Raw genomic sequence first — 15070 nt, 5'->3', positions numbered from 1 at the left:
TCCTATAGAATGTTATGGAACAAAAAATATTAGACACAGAGAATAGAAGAGTCAAAAAAAGAAAAAAGAATAAAAGAGAGTGTTGTCTATGTGCGACTTTTGTTGCAAAAATGTCTCTCTCATAAGAAAGAAAGAAGATCCAGAAAAGTCTATCAACTGCTAATAGTTTCAAAAGTGAGTGTCACATCGTATTTACTTGCTTTACATGGAATCAGGTATAAATATTTCACATCCCAATATAATCTTCATTAATAAAACTAACAAATCTAAACTAGCATCTCAATCCCACGCAGCACGATCACTCATTCCTTTAAGTCATCGGGAATATTTCCATTCATAACCCAAGTTAACGATTTTTCCTTGCGGAAACTCTCCAAATATTCAATCATTTCGTCATCCAGCTTATTATACTTGTAACTGCCCCTCTTTATCGCATCACATAATCTTTTCCTTCTTTGATATCTCTTACTTTCCTTAGTTCGTGAATCCCCCCTCCAGTTGAGTTTGCCATACTTTTCATCCATTTCGCAGAGTGGGCCCTGACCTTTATATCCTTTGTAAAATTCATCATAGATTTCACGCACAGTAGTTGGATTATGGATAAACTCAATGTGAACTTTCTCTTGAGCTTTGTCATCTTTGCTTCTAGATTTCTTTGATGAGACGGGCTTCTCAACAAGCGATGGAATATCTTTTTCATTCCGTTCAGATCTTTTTCTCTTTTTCGTCTTAGACTTTTGTTTCAGAGCCTCATCATTGGTTTCATTTGGCAAATGAGTTTGATGGTCTTGACTCACTTGTCGAGACAGTATACTATTCGGTATCAAACCAGACGCAGCATGATGATGGAACTCGGGATCCATAGTGTTACCCAAACTTCTTGAGAGGTGGCCAGATGTAGGATCTTGGTTCTGGTGATGGTTTAGTTGGTTTTGCATACGCTGCATCGAAACTCTACTTTGGTCAATCATAGGGTGATGTGTCTGTTGCTGCTGTTGCTGTTGCTGCTGCTGTTGGTGTGTTTGTAAATTACTTCTATGTTGATTGAGTTGCTGTTGTATATTATGTCGTTGTAAATCATTCACATTAACGCTTTCTTGAAAAGCACGAATAGAACGTAACATGGACTCAGCTTCATCGTCTTCCTCTGGGGAATCAGGATGGGCTCTCAAACTCATTTCAACCACATCTTCTCCTGGTAATTTGCCCCTCTTGACCATCAACTGAATAACCAAATCTGTCAATAACGAAGTAAGCTTATCCAATTTAGTATTTTGAAAGTCAACCAACTGCCTCAAGATTAATACTTCACGATGTAATGGAATTAGGCGATCATTTTCAACTCTGTTCAACAGGTCGCTTAATCGTTCGATATGGCTTTCCAAGAACGTTGCATTCAGCTCGCCAGTGCGAATATGAGAAGAATTCATAGTGGATGGAAAAAAATAAGCAGGTTACAATATGGGTGTCTCGGTAATATAAGTTTTGCTATGGTTAGGTGTAGTCAAATATTTGATGTGGCCCAGAAAAGTTGCAAAAATGTCGGTGGTGATTTACTTTTGTTGTGACTTTATGTCTCGACAAAAAGGGAGAATTTTGAGAAAAAAATGTCTCATGAAATTTCAACACGTGCGCTACCGAAGGAGTTGGCCAATATTAGTTACCATGGATATGGCCAGAAAGAGACTGAATCTATTGTGTCTATTCTCCTATAACCGATTCTATTTCATCGGAACTACTTATAGCGATATCACTGCCACGCTCGTCTTCGCTAATTTCCAGTCCTTTCTCTGTAGACTCCCCAACTCCATCAACATTGTTTACTTCACCTTGATTTGTAGAACCCTTTGCAGATCCTAATAGGGCTTCCTCGCTGATATCATCCAACTCGTCAAACCTAGCTGTAAAAGTATCTCCAAATAATGCCAATAATGCCACACACCTCCCCTTAGAGTTTATATAGACGGCCCTACATTTCTTATAATCGCCGTATACCTCCTTGGTAGCCAAACTCAATTGCATTAAACTTGACAGTTTGGGCAAGAATAGCCCAATATTATCAGTGTACTGTGTCATCGTTTTCAAAAGCTCTGTGATGTTGAAAGGTTGCATGGCATACAAATTAAACTCCAGTCGGTCATAACCTGTGCCACCCCAAGGTGGTGAACTAAATACAAAGTCAAATATTCGATTAGGTGGTACGTCTTTCCTGGCGTCTCGTACACTTTGTGGAATCCAATCATAGTTTACCTCTTTGTTGTCTTTTAATTGAGTTATTTCTCTCCAGTCGGCCCGCAAAGTCCAAGTCTTATCTTGAACACCGTACACCTCTGTATTATGCTGGGCACAGTACAAATTTGTACCATTGATTTCAATACCACCCACAGAATCGAAAAAATTTGCAAACTGTATCATGTTTCCACCCCCTCCGCAACATACATCCAATCCGTACTCTGCATCTGGTGGTAAAATCTTTACGAATAATTGGGCAATGTATTTGGCAATCGATTCAGGAGTTACACTATACCATAACTCTGCGGAGAGGTATATCCCCTCGTCGTATCTTGAAAATAATTCGTATCTTCGATTCCAAAATTTTTGCAGCGATGGTGGTAAGGTGTGGTAAGTGTGCATCAACAATTCGCCATTGTATGTGTACTCGCTGTCCTCATTGTAGATCTCCTGGGATTCACTCTGATTATCTTGTTGATCTTGTAGTATGTCCTGCTCAGAATTTGCTGGTGATCGATTTTTGTTTCTGTTCTTCCGTCTCTTCTTCTTTCTTTTTCCGATTTTACCCGGTGAGGAGGACCGTTGAAGCGTCGTGTTATTCTGTGCGTCTACTGCGTCATCTTCCTTCCCAAGATCAATATCGGTACCCTGAGATGTCATCAATTGTGTATGATCTCATTAGAAAATAGGTCCTCGTTTTGTTGTCATTTTTCTTTGCGCGCTACCCCTGCACCAAGGGTCATAATCATCTCTACGATGAGGCAAATGCTTCAAATTAAACCTCTAGATCAGATCAACTTCTACTACGTCAATGGGGAGCTAAAACTCTTGACACATTTAATTAATACACTATAGAAAAACCAATTAAAAACCCCTAACCACATAACCTACATCGTCCAAACTTTACCTTCTGCAAGGAAAATCTTGTTATCCTCTTGCATCTTTTCAAGTCCAGTTTCAATTTCCGAATCCGTAAATTTCTCCTCTTGTGCCATTTCTTCATTTATGGCATTCTTCACGCTTTCAATTGGAGCAATACGTTGAGATTCCGGACCAGTGAAAACATCCGAACGAATGACTTTTTGAAGCACTCTCCTGAATGTTTGGAATCTTTCAGAACTAATATTGGATGGGCGTTCTGTATTTGTTGCTCTATCACTAAGAGGATGTACGTTGGATTCTAACTCGCTTTCTTCACTTTGAGCACCTTGTTGTTCATTCTCATTTGTAATATGGAATTGCTCCAATTCCTCACCCACTTCTTCAGTCTCGCCATCATTATCTTGTTGGCCCAATGGTGGCTCAGGTGTGGTGTCTGGAGTCCCCTGCTGTTGTTGTTGCTGCTGTTGCTGCTGCTGTTGTTGTTCCATCAATCTGGTTCTTCTCGTAGTTGGTCTAGTACTTATAATATCCTCTTCCGAATCCTCTTCAGATTCCAGCTCTGAATCAAAAGTTTCAGCAACAGTTCTTCTCTTTTTCGTTTGCTTCTTGGGTATTTCTCTGAATAAAGCGTATCTCAACATTTCCTCTGCAACTTTAGCATCCTTCACTTCTACACTCTTGGATAATCTCACCTTGGCATGAGCTGAAGCCAAACGGATTAAAGTTTCCAACGTTCTTGCAGTTATTGGTGCTGTATTTCTTTGATTATTTCCAATCAAATCATTTCTTAGCGATGAATACGTGGTGACAATATAATCTGAAGCGCTCTTTGTCAACACAGGCTTAATTCTCTGTTTTGCGTATTGAATGTACTTTTTCAAGAATGGGATGGACAAAATTGTGGGCGACTTTTTGGAATTCCTGGCAACACCAGCATGTAACAAAGCATTGAATTTCTCAAAAACTGGTTGCTCCAATAACTCCTGTTCATTCACTTCATCATCACCAACAGCCAATGTAACGCCTGACTTTTCCCTAATTGGTTCCCCTTCCATCATTCCTGGCGGTACAAACCTATGCATTCTCAAAACGTGTTCTGAAATGACTCTGTCTTTGGTGGGATTGACATCATCGGTGACAACAAATAACAAATCGAAACGAGACAATAGTGAATCTGGTAAGGCAATATTCTTATGAGGATCTTTGTGTACATCATATTGGCCGAATACGGGGTTGGCTGCTGCAATGACAGAACAACGAGCATTCAAAGATGTATGAATACCTGCTTTAGCAATGGTGACTGTTTGTTGTTCCATAACTTCGTGGATGGCCACTCTATCTGAGTCCGACATCTTATCAAACTCATCAATACACACTATTCCTCTGTCGGCTAACACCATTGCACCGGCCTCTAATCTTCTTTCTCCAGTTTCTTTGTCACTGGTAACAGCAGCAGTCAAACCAACACCAGAGGATCCTCTACCGGTGGTTGCAATGGCCAATGAAGCAGTATTCAACACAAATCTTAAAATTTGGGATTTTGCTGTCGAAGGGTCACCAACCATCAAGATGTTGATATCTCCTCTCAAGTGTGTACCATTGTCTAAATTTTTTTCCACACCACCCATCATCATCAACAAAACAGCTTTTTTGATATGCTCAAACCCATAGATTGAAGGAGCTAATGATTGTGATAAGATATCGAAAATCTTTTTGTCCTTGGAGAGCTTGTTAATATTTCTGATATCATGATCAGTGATTTTTTCCTGAGAAGCAACACCAGTAGATCTAGCGTGTAAGGGGTACACCGAGTTACCCAAAATTACAGTCTTAAAGGAAGAATTGTTGTTTCCACCACCACCCAAGGCACGATAAACACCAACAATTTGAACACGATCTCCAGGTTTTGTAAGATCCACCAAGTCATCATCTAAAATAACATCCACAGATCTGGGTAATTGACCAGCAGGAGCAGTCTCCGGCATTTCTTGGACAGATATTTTTTGATGATCTTTATACGTTGAATACCCATATTCTGTGGTCAATTTATTTCCATCCATATCCTCAGTAGGGTAAATAGGGGGTGTAGAAATAGCATCAAAAGAAGTAGTCTGATCTCTGTACTCCCTTGCATAGAACCTACCAGTAGCATCAGCATATTGGACCGATCTAATAACTTTAGGACGAACTAAAGAAGCTCTTGTAACAATACCTTCAATCGAAACCATTTTGGATAAGTAGTTTGAGTCTATGGATCTAGGGGTAATTGAATGGCCACCAAAGGCTCCTTTGAAACTCAAGTAGTACTGTTGGTTCGTATCAAAATCACTTGGAAAAGATGAATCACTTGGATCATAAATTGTTAAAACTGTATCTCTTAATGCACGCTCGCAAGCTGGCAAATAGTCAGCAGGTTGGTTCAATAAACCTTGCCAAAACTCTCTATCGAAATCTCTAATTTGGTCAATTGAAACATTTAATCTGTATTTCCCTTTAATGATTAAATCTCTAATTTGGGCTCTGTAATCAACACCAGTATTAGCATCTATCCTATCTAAGAATTCTTGAAACCTCCTGACTCTGTCACCAAAGACAGCATCCAATGGCTGTTCGTCATATTGAGTAGTGTCATCCATGTTTTTAGTGATTAGCGATAGAAAAGGATACCTTTGAAGTGGGAAAGAATTCTTAGGTGAAATTTTTCCTTAACGTGAAGAGAGAGAGAAGAAAAAAAAAAACACTTCATACACGCGTCTTATTAACCTTCCCAAAAGGGTTAAATTATTAAAACAGTTAAAACAATACCACTTACAGAACCTTTTTAAGTTGAAACATTATTGATATACACGTACGGCTTCTATAGACACCACCCTTCTAACAAACAGTTTCCTTCCTTATCGTTTCCTGCCAAAACAAATTCGAAATTTTCAAATTCAAGCGCGGCTTGGTTCTTATATCTACGTGATTTCTCTGTCTCTAACAAACTCTGATAACTCCAATCCAAAAAGTCCTCCATGTTGTAATTAGGCTTCCTGAATGGCTCGCCAAATATTTTTGCCAATGTCGCAATGTTCGGATGGTAGTGACTCATTAAGGTTTCCAATTCCCAAAGCGATGACTTGATTGCTTGTGTATTTAAAGGGTTTGTCTCAAGGTTGTCAAACGGATCTCCTACTTGGGAACCATCCGTATTGTGCAACATTATCATACACGTGGGGTGTCTCTTTAGTAAGTTATAAATGAATGGGATGATGATAACAACACCTGACGCACTTGATGTTAAAGCCAACCTTGCTAATCTCTTGATGAACGACGCTACTAGCCCTGCAGATAAATGAGTTGATGACAAGAATAAATCACATAAACGAAAGAATCTTGATCTGTACCTAGTGTAAAACAATTCGGGTCTCAACAATGAATACAATTTCGAGTAAAAATCGGGATATTCCAAATTGTAGCTTTTCATCAATTCATATAGTGAGTTGAGTGATAGTATTGGAATAATCAAATCATCTTGTAGATCGTATGAGTCTGTTAAAAAATCCATCAACCCTTGAGGTTGCGACATGTATGGAATAATACGTTTATGTAGAATGGAAAGCATTAACTTAGATTGTGATGTTGACAATGGGTAGGACAAGATTGTCAATATGCATTTTTGGAATTGTGATTTAAACTTATTTTGCTTGTATACTGTTGAAGGCAAAGCATCTTTTGCAACAAAAGTGGGTTCGCTCTCAAGATCCTCTGAGTTAAACTTTAATCCACTTCGTATAATGGTGACAAAGTTTGCAAACACCCTTTCAAGCTCTTTATCTGATAAGTTGTCCTTCCAGGAGGAAAGGGCATCGGCTAAGGTGTCAAAAAAATAAAATTGCAAATCCCAGTAGCTTTTGAAGATCTCATTAAACTCTAACACAATAAAGTTGTTAGATGATCCATCTGGTGAGATATTACTGATGGTGTTATTCAATAATACCTCGACTAATTGCTGATATGTCTTTTTTGGGAATTGCTTTTCTGCAACTGCACTTTCCAACTTGACTAGATTTAAGTACACTTCCAATGAATCCAACTGCAATGACGTTTCGTAGGAAAGTCTTGACAGTATAAGGTTTAGTATGGCTGACTTGAAGTTTTGGTACTTGTCTGTTAACCAGTTGATTACTAGCCTTTGTTTCTCATCGTGTTTACTAGAACCTTTCATCATTCCTTCGTTAAACAATACTTCAAATCTTTCGTAAGCGATGAGCACAATTTGACGTCCTATAGTTTCAGCATCTGCATCTTCCTTTCCAGTAAGCAAGTTCTGAACAAGTTGAAGTTGAGAAAGTAGTGTTACAAAATTATTAAACTTTGATTCATTCTTGATTTCTTGCGCAAGCGTATTCATTTGTTCTAAAGATAAAAGCTCTGTCTTTTCCCCTCTCTGTTTCTTCAGTTTGGTTGCATCTGACTTCTGAGAAGTCTTTCTTTTCGGCGGCATTGCAATTCGACAAATTTGAGTTACTTGGTAGGTTTCAATCTTGTGATGATGACATTCAGATGAGATGCTTCAATTTTACTGCTCTTTTCTTTTTTTTTTTCGCACCAACAACACGACTCTTCACTTTAAATCCATCCCACAGAGGAGGAAAAATTTTTATGGTTCTTTTTCCCCTTCTTTTTTTCTCTTTTCTTTGTATGACCTTCCAAGTTTTATACTACATGATGAAATCTCGCGTGTTAGTCATTGATAATGGCCCTTCCTTGAAGTTGTAGTTGACCCTAGGGTCGATTCCTTTGAGGAAAATTTGCGGACTCTCCGTTGGGTTTTTTTTGATATGATGACGGTGTCTGGCGCAACTATATCTTGTTACATTCTTGACAGACGCTTTTAGAGAACTTCTGACCCCATAATATTTGAAAGGTTTGTACCGGCTCTGATTGGGAGTCTTTAGATCTTGTTGTCAAGCAAGATTGCTTGAATTTGTGAACTGATTTTGTATAGCACTAAATAGTACTCTCTTTGACTCAATTGGTAAAATTATTTTCACGACGCCAAGAATTAAATGAATCTACAAAAGAGTATAAATTGAAGGGTCGACCTGTGTGAATGCGGTGTGTTATACTCTTCCACCAATGTGCTTCCTCGTCAATTATTCCAGTACGCCAAAATCTTATCTCCGGTTTATTTACGTTTTTTTTTTAGTCGGATAAACAAAAAACATGTCCGTGTTTTCAGTCGCCCGATTTCTTCCTTCAATGAGAAAAGTCGTCATAGTCCAGTAGTGTATCGCGTTTACTTCTCCCAGAAATGAAGAACGAAAGTGGCTCAAGTCAGAGCAGGGAGGAACAATACAACTGGTTTCAAAAATATGCCATAATTTTTATAAGTTGTTTATGTTCAATTGTTTACACGTCAATTTTATGTACTGGTGCGGTATTTCATAATTGGTTCGAGGGGCTCAGGGGTAATAATAATTTCAAGCGACTGGATAACGAGGTGAGGGCACATGGTTACGTACCGAGACAGCTGTATAATGACATGAAGTCTCTCAAGGCAACTGGCGATTTGCAATACTATCTTCAAGAGTTGGGTTTGGATTTAGAGCAGTACGATGTAACCACTGCCGATGGGTTCATCTTAGTATTGCACCACATAATAGACCCAAAGGAAACCAAGGAACAAAGAGATTTAAGAAAACCGGTATTTCTCCAACATGGGTTATTATCTTGTTCGGGTAATTATATTGCAAGCGGGCGCAATTCATTGGCGTACTATTTCCACGAGCAAGGGAAAGATGTATGGTTGGGAAACAATCGGTCATGGTTTAAAGCACAACATGCCACAATCAAAGGTAACTTGTACAATAGTGAGTTGTACTGGAAGTGGGGGATGAAAGAGTTGGCTTATCATGACTTGCCTGCTATGATTGAAACTGTGATGAGCATGAAGCCGAATCATGATAAACTCACTTTATTTGGACATCTGCAGGGTGGTCTTCAAAGCTTTCTTATGTTACTGAACCCAGACTTCTCTTTTATTCATAAAAAGATTGAGTTGTTTGTACCATTGGCTCCAGCAGTATATCCTGGTCAACTATTCTACACACGAACATTTATCAAAATACTTGTCAAACTTCCAAAGTGGGCATGGACAACGGTATTTGGATTTTGCGCTATGCTTCGAAACTTGTGTCTTATGCGTGATTATATGGCTCATACGTGGATATTTGGAAAATTATCTTACTACATGTTTAGGTTTCTATTTGGGTGGACCGCACGCAATTGGGGTGAAGATAAATTCGTATGGCACATTCTTTTCATATACAATATGAGCTACGTTTCAGTGGAGTTGATACAATATTACTTGGCAAAGTCCACACCCGGTGGTTTTGTCGACATGTTGCAACCAAAAGATTCATATTTTAATGAGGAGCATTATTCTAAAGACACTTTCAAATCAAATGATGCAGAAATGACTTTCCCTTACGCTTCGTCGTGGTTTGAAAATACTTGTAAGATCCCAATGCTTATATTTACCGGTGCAGATGATTATCTCGTTGATGGAAAAAGGTTAGTTTCACATATGAAGTATTATGAGCCGGATTACAAAGAAGGTCAGAATTTTAAATACTTTGATATTCCCACATACAATCACCTCGATGTTTGTTGGGCAGAAGACGTCATTGGGACTGTTGGATACGCTGTGTCTAAAGAATGGGAGCTATTGCAAAATAATGGAAATGAGGAGGTCAGTGAAAAAGTGGTGAACAGCGGAACTCCAGAAGAGTAGACTAAACACTAAACGGACAATATAATTTATGTAACATTAACGTGTGTATTTATACTTATCTTGATTTATTTAGGAAAGCGCAATTTTGACAGAATTGGATAGAATAAAACTGGAAATAGCAGTACTTCAGACGAATAATGCCAAGTAGATATATGTGGTCCTCTCTACAATAAGAGTAGTGGTTGTTGGATATTAAAACAGTCTTGTGCCATATATTCGCGTTCCATGGACCCTAAGACAGAAGCGCATTCTGTTTTTTTTGACGTATTCCAGACCCTTCATTGTCTTTCGACTCTCCTATAAAATTAATTCTCCAATTCACTCAGTTTGGAGAGAATAATATTTAGTCGTTGAGGAGTTTTGCTTCGAGAGAATGATTGACGTGTTTAGTAAATCTTTAGATCCTGATTCCAGATTTCCCCTCAAAAATGTTTTTATAAATGACACTTAATTTTTCCGCTAAAAATTTTTGAAGTTGACCCCAACCACGAAACTTTTTCCACATTCAAGGCTACCCTTGCTTCTCGAGCTCTAATATTGGCTATAGTCCACTCATTGCTTTCAAAATAAATAATTCACTTTCGACATTGCTACACAAACTTGCTCCTATTAAACTTTGTTGAACGCTTTTTTCCCATTATGACGAAACAACAAATTCCGATCTGGCTCGATTGTGATCCTGGAAATGATGATGCGTTTGCAATATTGCTTTCCATATTTAACCCCAGATTCAAATTATTAGGAATATCTACCGTCCATGGTAATGCTCCATTGGGCATGACAACACATAATACATTGGCAATGTTGGACCTACTAAACATTTTCAACGTCAAGGTTTACAAAGGTGAGGAGAGGCCATTGGTTAATGTACCTCGCTATGCTTTGAATGTTCACGGTGTAACTGGTATTGGAGGGGTAGAGCTTCCACAAACTTCAATCAACAAATGCGTTTCTTCGGTTTCTTACGTTGATGCTATGAAAGACGCGATAGAAGCCCATGCACACGAGATTTGTCTTGTTGCTACAGGTACAATGACCAACGTTGCCATTTTAATTAAAAAATACCCCGATGTCATTGATAAAATAAAGTATATTTCGGTAATGGGTGGTAGTTTTGGAATGGGTAATGCAACACCATATGCCGAGTTTAATTTTCACACTGATCCTCATGCCGCCAAAATCGTGGTGGATAAATTTCAAGATAAAATGATTTTATCACCATTAAACCTTACTCACAAAATTATGGCTTCTAGTACCGTGCGAAAGCAAATCTATGATGAAGATGATGAGGCAAGAAATAGTCCATTGAGGAAAGCCTTTTATGATATATTGATGTTTTACAGCAAAGCTTATGCTAAGCTAGACGGTATGGCTAGTGGGCCTCCATTACATGATCCAGTTGCAGTTTACAGCTTATTCCCTTTCGTGGATAGAGACTGTGCTCAGTATGGCTATCAATATTTAAGAAGAAAAATGGATGTTGTAATTGGAGGACCTCGTGAAGGAGAGAGCATAATAGTCAATAAACTGTTACCTTTTGATGAGTCTGAAAACGAGGGCGTATACATTGGGGAGAACTTAGATGCTGCCAAATTTTGGCGTTGTATGTTAGATGCTCTCCATGTAGCTGAGTTGAATTTGAAATAGACTATATAGAAATACACTACAACTGAAAATCTCATGAGTATTTAGTGAATAGGATCTTCCCCTATATGGCAACGTTTCTATTAACGTAAAAGAGCTCTATAAAAAAATCTAAATTGTGTTCAAAAATGTCAAAGCGTACACTCAAATATCAGCGCCTTGCTCTTCCACTGGTACAGTGAAGGCACCAGATAAATAAATAGCTGGTTCATGGATATTGTGATGTTGATAACTCAATACTCCAACACCACCTGCATCCAACATCAATTTGGGATCGTGATCAATTTCTCTTTCTACCCATCTGGCAACAAGGCATCTCAAGATATGACCATGGGCAACGACAATGATATCACTGGGCACACAATCTTCCAAAGCTTTGGTGTGTATCAGTTTTACTTTATTAATGAACCGATCAACCCTTTCAGTAACTTGTCTGTAATTCTCCCCATCTTCACACCCATCTCTCCAAATCAACCAAGGACGATCAGACGTATCGAGCCCTCTTTCCAATCTCGATTGTCTAATTTCAGCGGGCTTCTTACCTTCATATTTACCATAGTCCCACTCTCTAATATCGTCATCATATTCAATCGGAATCTTGTCTCTTATCTCTGAGGGAACTGATTCTAAAAGCAATTCAGTGGTGTGTTTTGCTCTACGTCTTGGACTTGAAAATATCTTGGTGATGTTTTGTGGTCTGATCATGTTTGTTGCTGAGGGTCCAATTAAGCATTCACCTGTCTTTCTCATTTGCATCTCTCCAAAAGCAGTCAAGTCAAGGTCGGTCACGGATGTGTGTTGCCCACTTTTTGACCATTCAGTTTGCCCATGACGGACAAAGATGACTCTGGGATCTTTAAATTTATGTTCTGTTGGCATATCTAAAGGGTGGGTAGTGAAGTCTGAGTGAATTAATCTTTCTGGCTAATCAATTCGGACACTCAAGGAAAGGAAAATGAGTAAAAACCTTGATTGCTGGAAAGGCCAATTTCAAAAAAAGAAGAAAAGTTTTTTAAAGTTAACGTAATGTATCACAAAAGCAAAGGATAAGTAGGTCTGTATATACGTTGAGCACTCCTAACTGCGAGATGGAAGATTTGAAAGAGATGACACTTCTACAGAAGTTGACGCTTTTGCGTAAGGCACCAGCGAAAGATCTCTGCCAAAATTTGTATTGTCCGTTATTTCATGAAGCCTTCCGATGATAAGCAAGGGAAACAAAAGAATCACCGTTGAGATAAGACGTGCATATCGGATATTATAAAATTCAATTCGGGAGAGTTTAAGCACCACATATTCCCAATACAGTCTTTTGGCCTTTGGGTGTTTCTTTTGGGGAATATATTAGACTCCTCTCTGATTTCTTGAGCTTACCCGTTTCAATTTGTAACAAAATTTCCTTTTGGAATCACAGCGGCTACTGCACTAACTTTAAAATTTTGGCTCTACCAAACCTAAACCAGTTATGGTATATCCTTCTATAATTCAATTCTACTGCATCTTCTGTATATGATTTTGTCCATGTGGTTTAATTGTTGCAAATTGTAAACCTTTATACTTTGTGCTGATGAGAGAACACACAGAAAATTAAAAAAAATCAAAAGAAAAATTTCACCTTTGATCAGAGCCCCCATCGACCTTCCATCAATCCACTAGCCACACACAATGAGCACTCCTAAAGCACAAATAACGCAAAAGTTGATATCTGTATTGAAAACCTTGCCCAATGAAAGATTGAAACCTTATGCCTCCTTCAAAGAATCACAATTAAAGAGATTTGAAAATCGAGATGTAGTATCATCGATATCAGAGGAAGATTTAAAACTACAATTCATAGCTTTGAAGGAACTTGTAAATGACAAGTACAAGAACTACTACAAGCTTGATGATAAGTTGCTAAAGCCAAAGGGTAATCCAGAATACTACAACAGGTTGATGAGTGAAATCAGAGGTGAAAAGAAAGAATCTTTGTTTTCGGCAATGAGAACAATCGTGTTTGGAAAGTAGGTTTACTGTTGATGATATACTTGATCATGTAAATAGCACTTTCAATGTATAAAAAGATTTAGTTTTATACAGCGTAGAGTCTGTGTAATTACGAGAAGCGAAATTGCGTGCGGTGTCAAAGTAGAGAGAGATTGGAAAAAGTTTAGCGAATTGGAAAACACCATTCGAAATAATTTTCGACGAACCCGAATTCACAAGTGTATTCTTTAAGTTAGTTCTGCTGTATGTCGCTCAAGAGGAGTATTCAGCAGTCAAAGCCGCTACAGTCTTTATTGGCATTGGCTTGCTTCGTGACTATATTTGTATTATATTATTCCAATGTGTTCAATATCTTTTCCGGGTCAACCTACACACCTGAAGAAATCAACACACTATTGCAGAATAAGGAGTCGCATATTGTTGCTTTGAAAAAGACAGAGTTAACAGCTCAAGGTTTGGAAAAACCATTTTTAGACGAGTCACACTTCCATGTTAAGAATTGGAATCTCAATGGTAACCCAATCGTTGAGAATAATGAATACATCAGATTAACATCTTTGGTCCCTCATTCGGTATCCAATATGTTTAGTAAGATGCCTATACAGGCTGAGTCATTTGAAATGGAGTTGACTTTCCATATCCACAATACTGAAGCTAAACACGGCTTGGTTGGTGATGGATTAGCTGTTTGGTTCTTGGATAAACCTAGTCAAATTGGAGATGTATTTGGAGTTCGAAATGAATTCACTGGGCTCGGTATTATGATGGATACGTACAAAAATGGAAAACGTGGTCAATTCCCATTTGTGAATTTGATGATGGGTGATGGACAAACTAACTACAATAAGGCTACTGATGGGTATGAATCTCGTTTGGCAGGATGCCTGGCAAAAGGACTCGTGAATCCATCCTCAAAAGAAACTAAAATGAGATTGGTTTATATCAAAAACGGGTATTTATCCATCGACTTTAACTTCGAAGGTAAACATGAGGATTGGAGGAACTGCGTCACGCTAACTGATGTTAAATTGCCACATATAAAGTTTCTTGGATTAAGTGCTGAAACTGGTCAATTGTTTGAAAATGTTGATATTTTGGAGAATAAAATTTATGCTTTGTACAAGCCAAATGGAGGATTTGTTGAATCCATAGATGAATTGAATGATTTGGTTAAGGAGCAGAATGATTACGATCAAGAAGAGAGCAATTTAGCAGGTATCAATGACAAGATCACCCAGGAATCGAAAAAATCTGGTGGACGTCACAGGGCTTTCAAAAAGAAGTTGAGTTCACAACGTCGAAAGACCCTAAAACGTTTAAAGAATGCAGAAAAGAAGATTAAAGAGAGGGAAAGAAAAGAAAGATTGGAAAAATATGGAGACCCCGATGCAACATTCTTTAAAAGGTTGATTGGCAAGGTGTTTTGGTTTGTGAAATTTCTCATTTATGTACTCATTTCTGCCGTTTTGCTTTGGTTTGTATGGATCGTTATCAGAGTTCAAAAGCAGAGGAGAAAGAAAAAGACGTCTGGTTTGTTAGATTAAATAC

At 38.3% G+C, this 15070-nt stretch overlaps 9 protein-coding genes across 9 annotated transcripts; 4 read left to right on the top strand and 5 right to left on the bottom strand. All coding sequences in view use genetic code 12, as the record gives it.

Moving 5' to 3' along the window:
• Window positions 1-302: 302 nt before the first annotated feature.
• On the bottom strand, window positions 303-1430 carry I9W82_000741 (uncharacterized protein; the record flags this gene model as incomplete). The annotated part of the gene is made up of 1 exon (XM_067695138.1): window positions 303-1430. The coding sequence occupies one exon, from the start codon at window positions 1428-1430 to the stop codon at window positions 303-305; it is 1128 nt and encodes a 375-aa protein (XP_067550765.1).
• A 271-nt stretch (window positions 1431-1701) lies between these two features.
• Window positions 1702-2892, bottom strand: I9W82_000740 (RNA methyltransferase; the record flags this gene model as incomplete). Its single annotated transcript, XM_067695137.1, has 1 exon — window positions 1702-2892. One exon carries the CDS (start codon window positions 2890-2892, stop codon window positions 1702-1704), a length of 1191 nt encoding a protein of 396 aa, XP_067550764.1.
• A 227-nt stretch (window positions 2893-3119) lies between these two features.
• MCM3 (MCM DNA helicase complex subunit) lies at window positions 3120-5750 on the bottom strand (the record flags this gene model as incomplete). Its single annotated transcript, XM_067695135.1, has 1 exon — window positions 3120-5750. One exon carries the CDS (start codon window positions 5748-5750, stop codon window positions 3120-3122), a length of 2631 nt encoding a protein of 876 aa, XP_067550763.1.
• A 221-nt stretch (window positions 5751-5971) lies between these two features.
• On the bottom strand, window positions 5972-7600 carry NOC4 (ribosome biosynthesis protein; the record flags this gene model as incomplete). Its single annotated transcript, XM_067695134.1, has 1 exon — window positions 5972-7600. The coding sequence occupies one exon, from the start codon at window positions 7598-7600 to the stop codon at window positions 5972-5974; it is 1629 nt and encodes a 542-aa protein (XP_067550762.1).
• Window positions 7601-8410: 810 nt separating this feature from the next.
• On the top strand, window positions 8411-9892 carry I9W82_000737 (sterol esterase; the record flags this gene model as incomplete). Its single annotated transcript, XM_067695133.1, has 1 exon — window positions 8411-9892. The coding sequence occupies one exon, from the start codon at window positions 8411-8413 to the stop codon at window positions 9890-9892; it is 1482 nt and encodes a 493-aa protein (XP_067550761.1).
• Window positions 9893-10531: 639 nt separating this feature from the next.
• On the top strand, window positions 10532-11539 carry I9W82_000736 (trifunctional uridine nucleosidase/nicotinamide riboside hydrolase/nicotinic acid riboside hydrolase; the record flags this gene model as incomplete). Its single annotated transcript, XM_067695132.1, has 1 exon — window positions 10532-11539. The coding sequence occupies one exon, from the start codon at window positions 10532-10534 to the stop codon at window positions 11537-11539; it is 1008 nt and encodes a 335-aa protein (XP_067550760.1).
• Window positions 11540-11680: 141 nt separating this feature from the next.
• I9W82_000735 (histidine phosphatase family protein) lies at window positions 11681-12415 on the bottom strand (the record flags this gene model as incomplete). Its single annotated transcript, XM_067695131.1, has 1 exon — window positions 11681-12415. The coding sequence occupies one exon, from the start codon at window positions 12413-12415 to the stop codon at window positions 11681-11683; it is 735 nt and encodes a 244-aa protein (XP_067550759.1).
• A 786-nt stretch (window positions 12416-13201) lies between these two features.
• I9W82_000734 (uncharacterized protein) lies at window positions 13202-13543 on the top strand (the record flags this gene model as incomplete). The annotated part of the gene is made up of 1 exon (XM_067695130.1): window positions 13202-13543. One exon carries the CDS (start codon window positions 13202-13204, stop codon window positions 13541-13543), a length of 342 nt encoding a protein of 113 aa, XP_067550758.1.
• A 224-nt stretch (window positions 13544-13767) lies between these two features.
• I9W82_000733 (uncharacterized protein) lies at window positions 13768-15066 on the top strand (the record flags this gene model as incomplete). The annotated part of the gene is made up of 1 exon (XM_067695129.1): window positions 13768-15066. The coding sequence occupies one exon, from the start codon at window positions 13768-13770 to the stop codon at window positions 15064-15066; it is 1299 nt and encodes a 432-aa protein (XP_067550757.1).
• Between the last annotated feature and the right edge of the window lie 4 nt (window positions 15067-15070).

Source organism: Candida metapsilosis (genome assembly GCF_017655625.1).
Source record: "Candida metapsilosis strain BP57 chromosome Unknown scaffold1, whole genome shotgun sequence".
Classification (NCBI taxonomy): domain Eukaryota; kingdom Fungi; phylum Ascomycota; class Pichiomycetes; order Serinales; family Debaryomycetaceae; genus Lodderomyces; species Lodderomyces metapsilosis.
The sequence above is the reverse complement of the archived record's forward strand: the minus strand, read 5'-3'. Positions and strand labels throughout refer to the sequence as shown.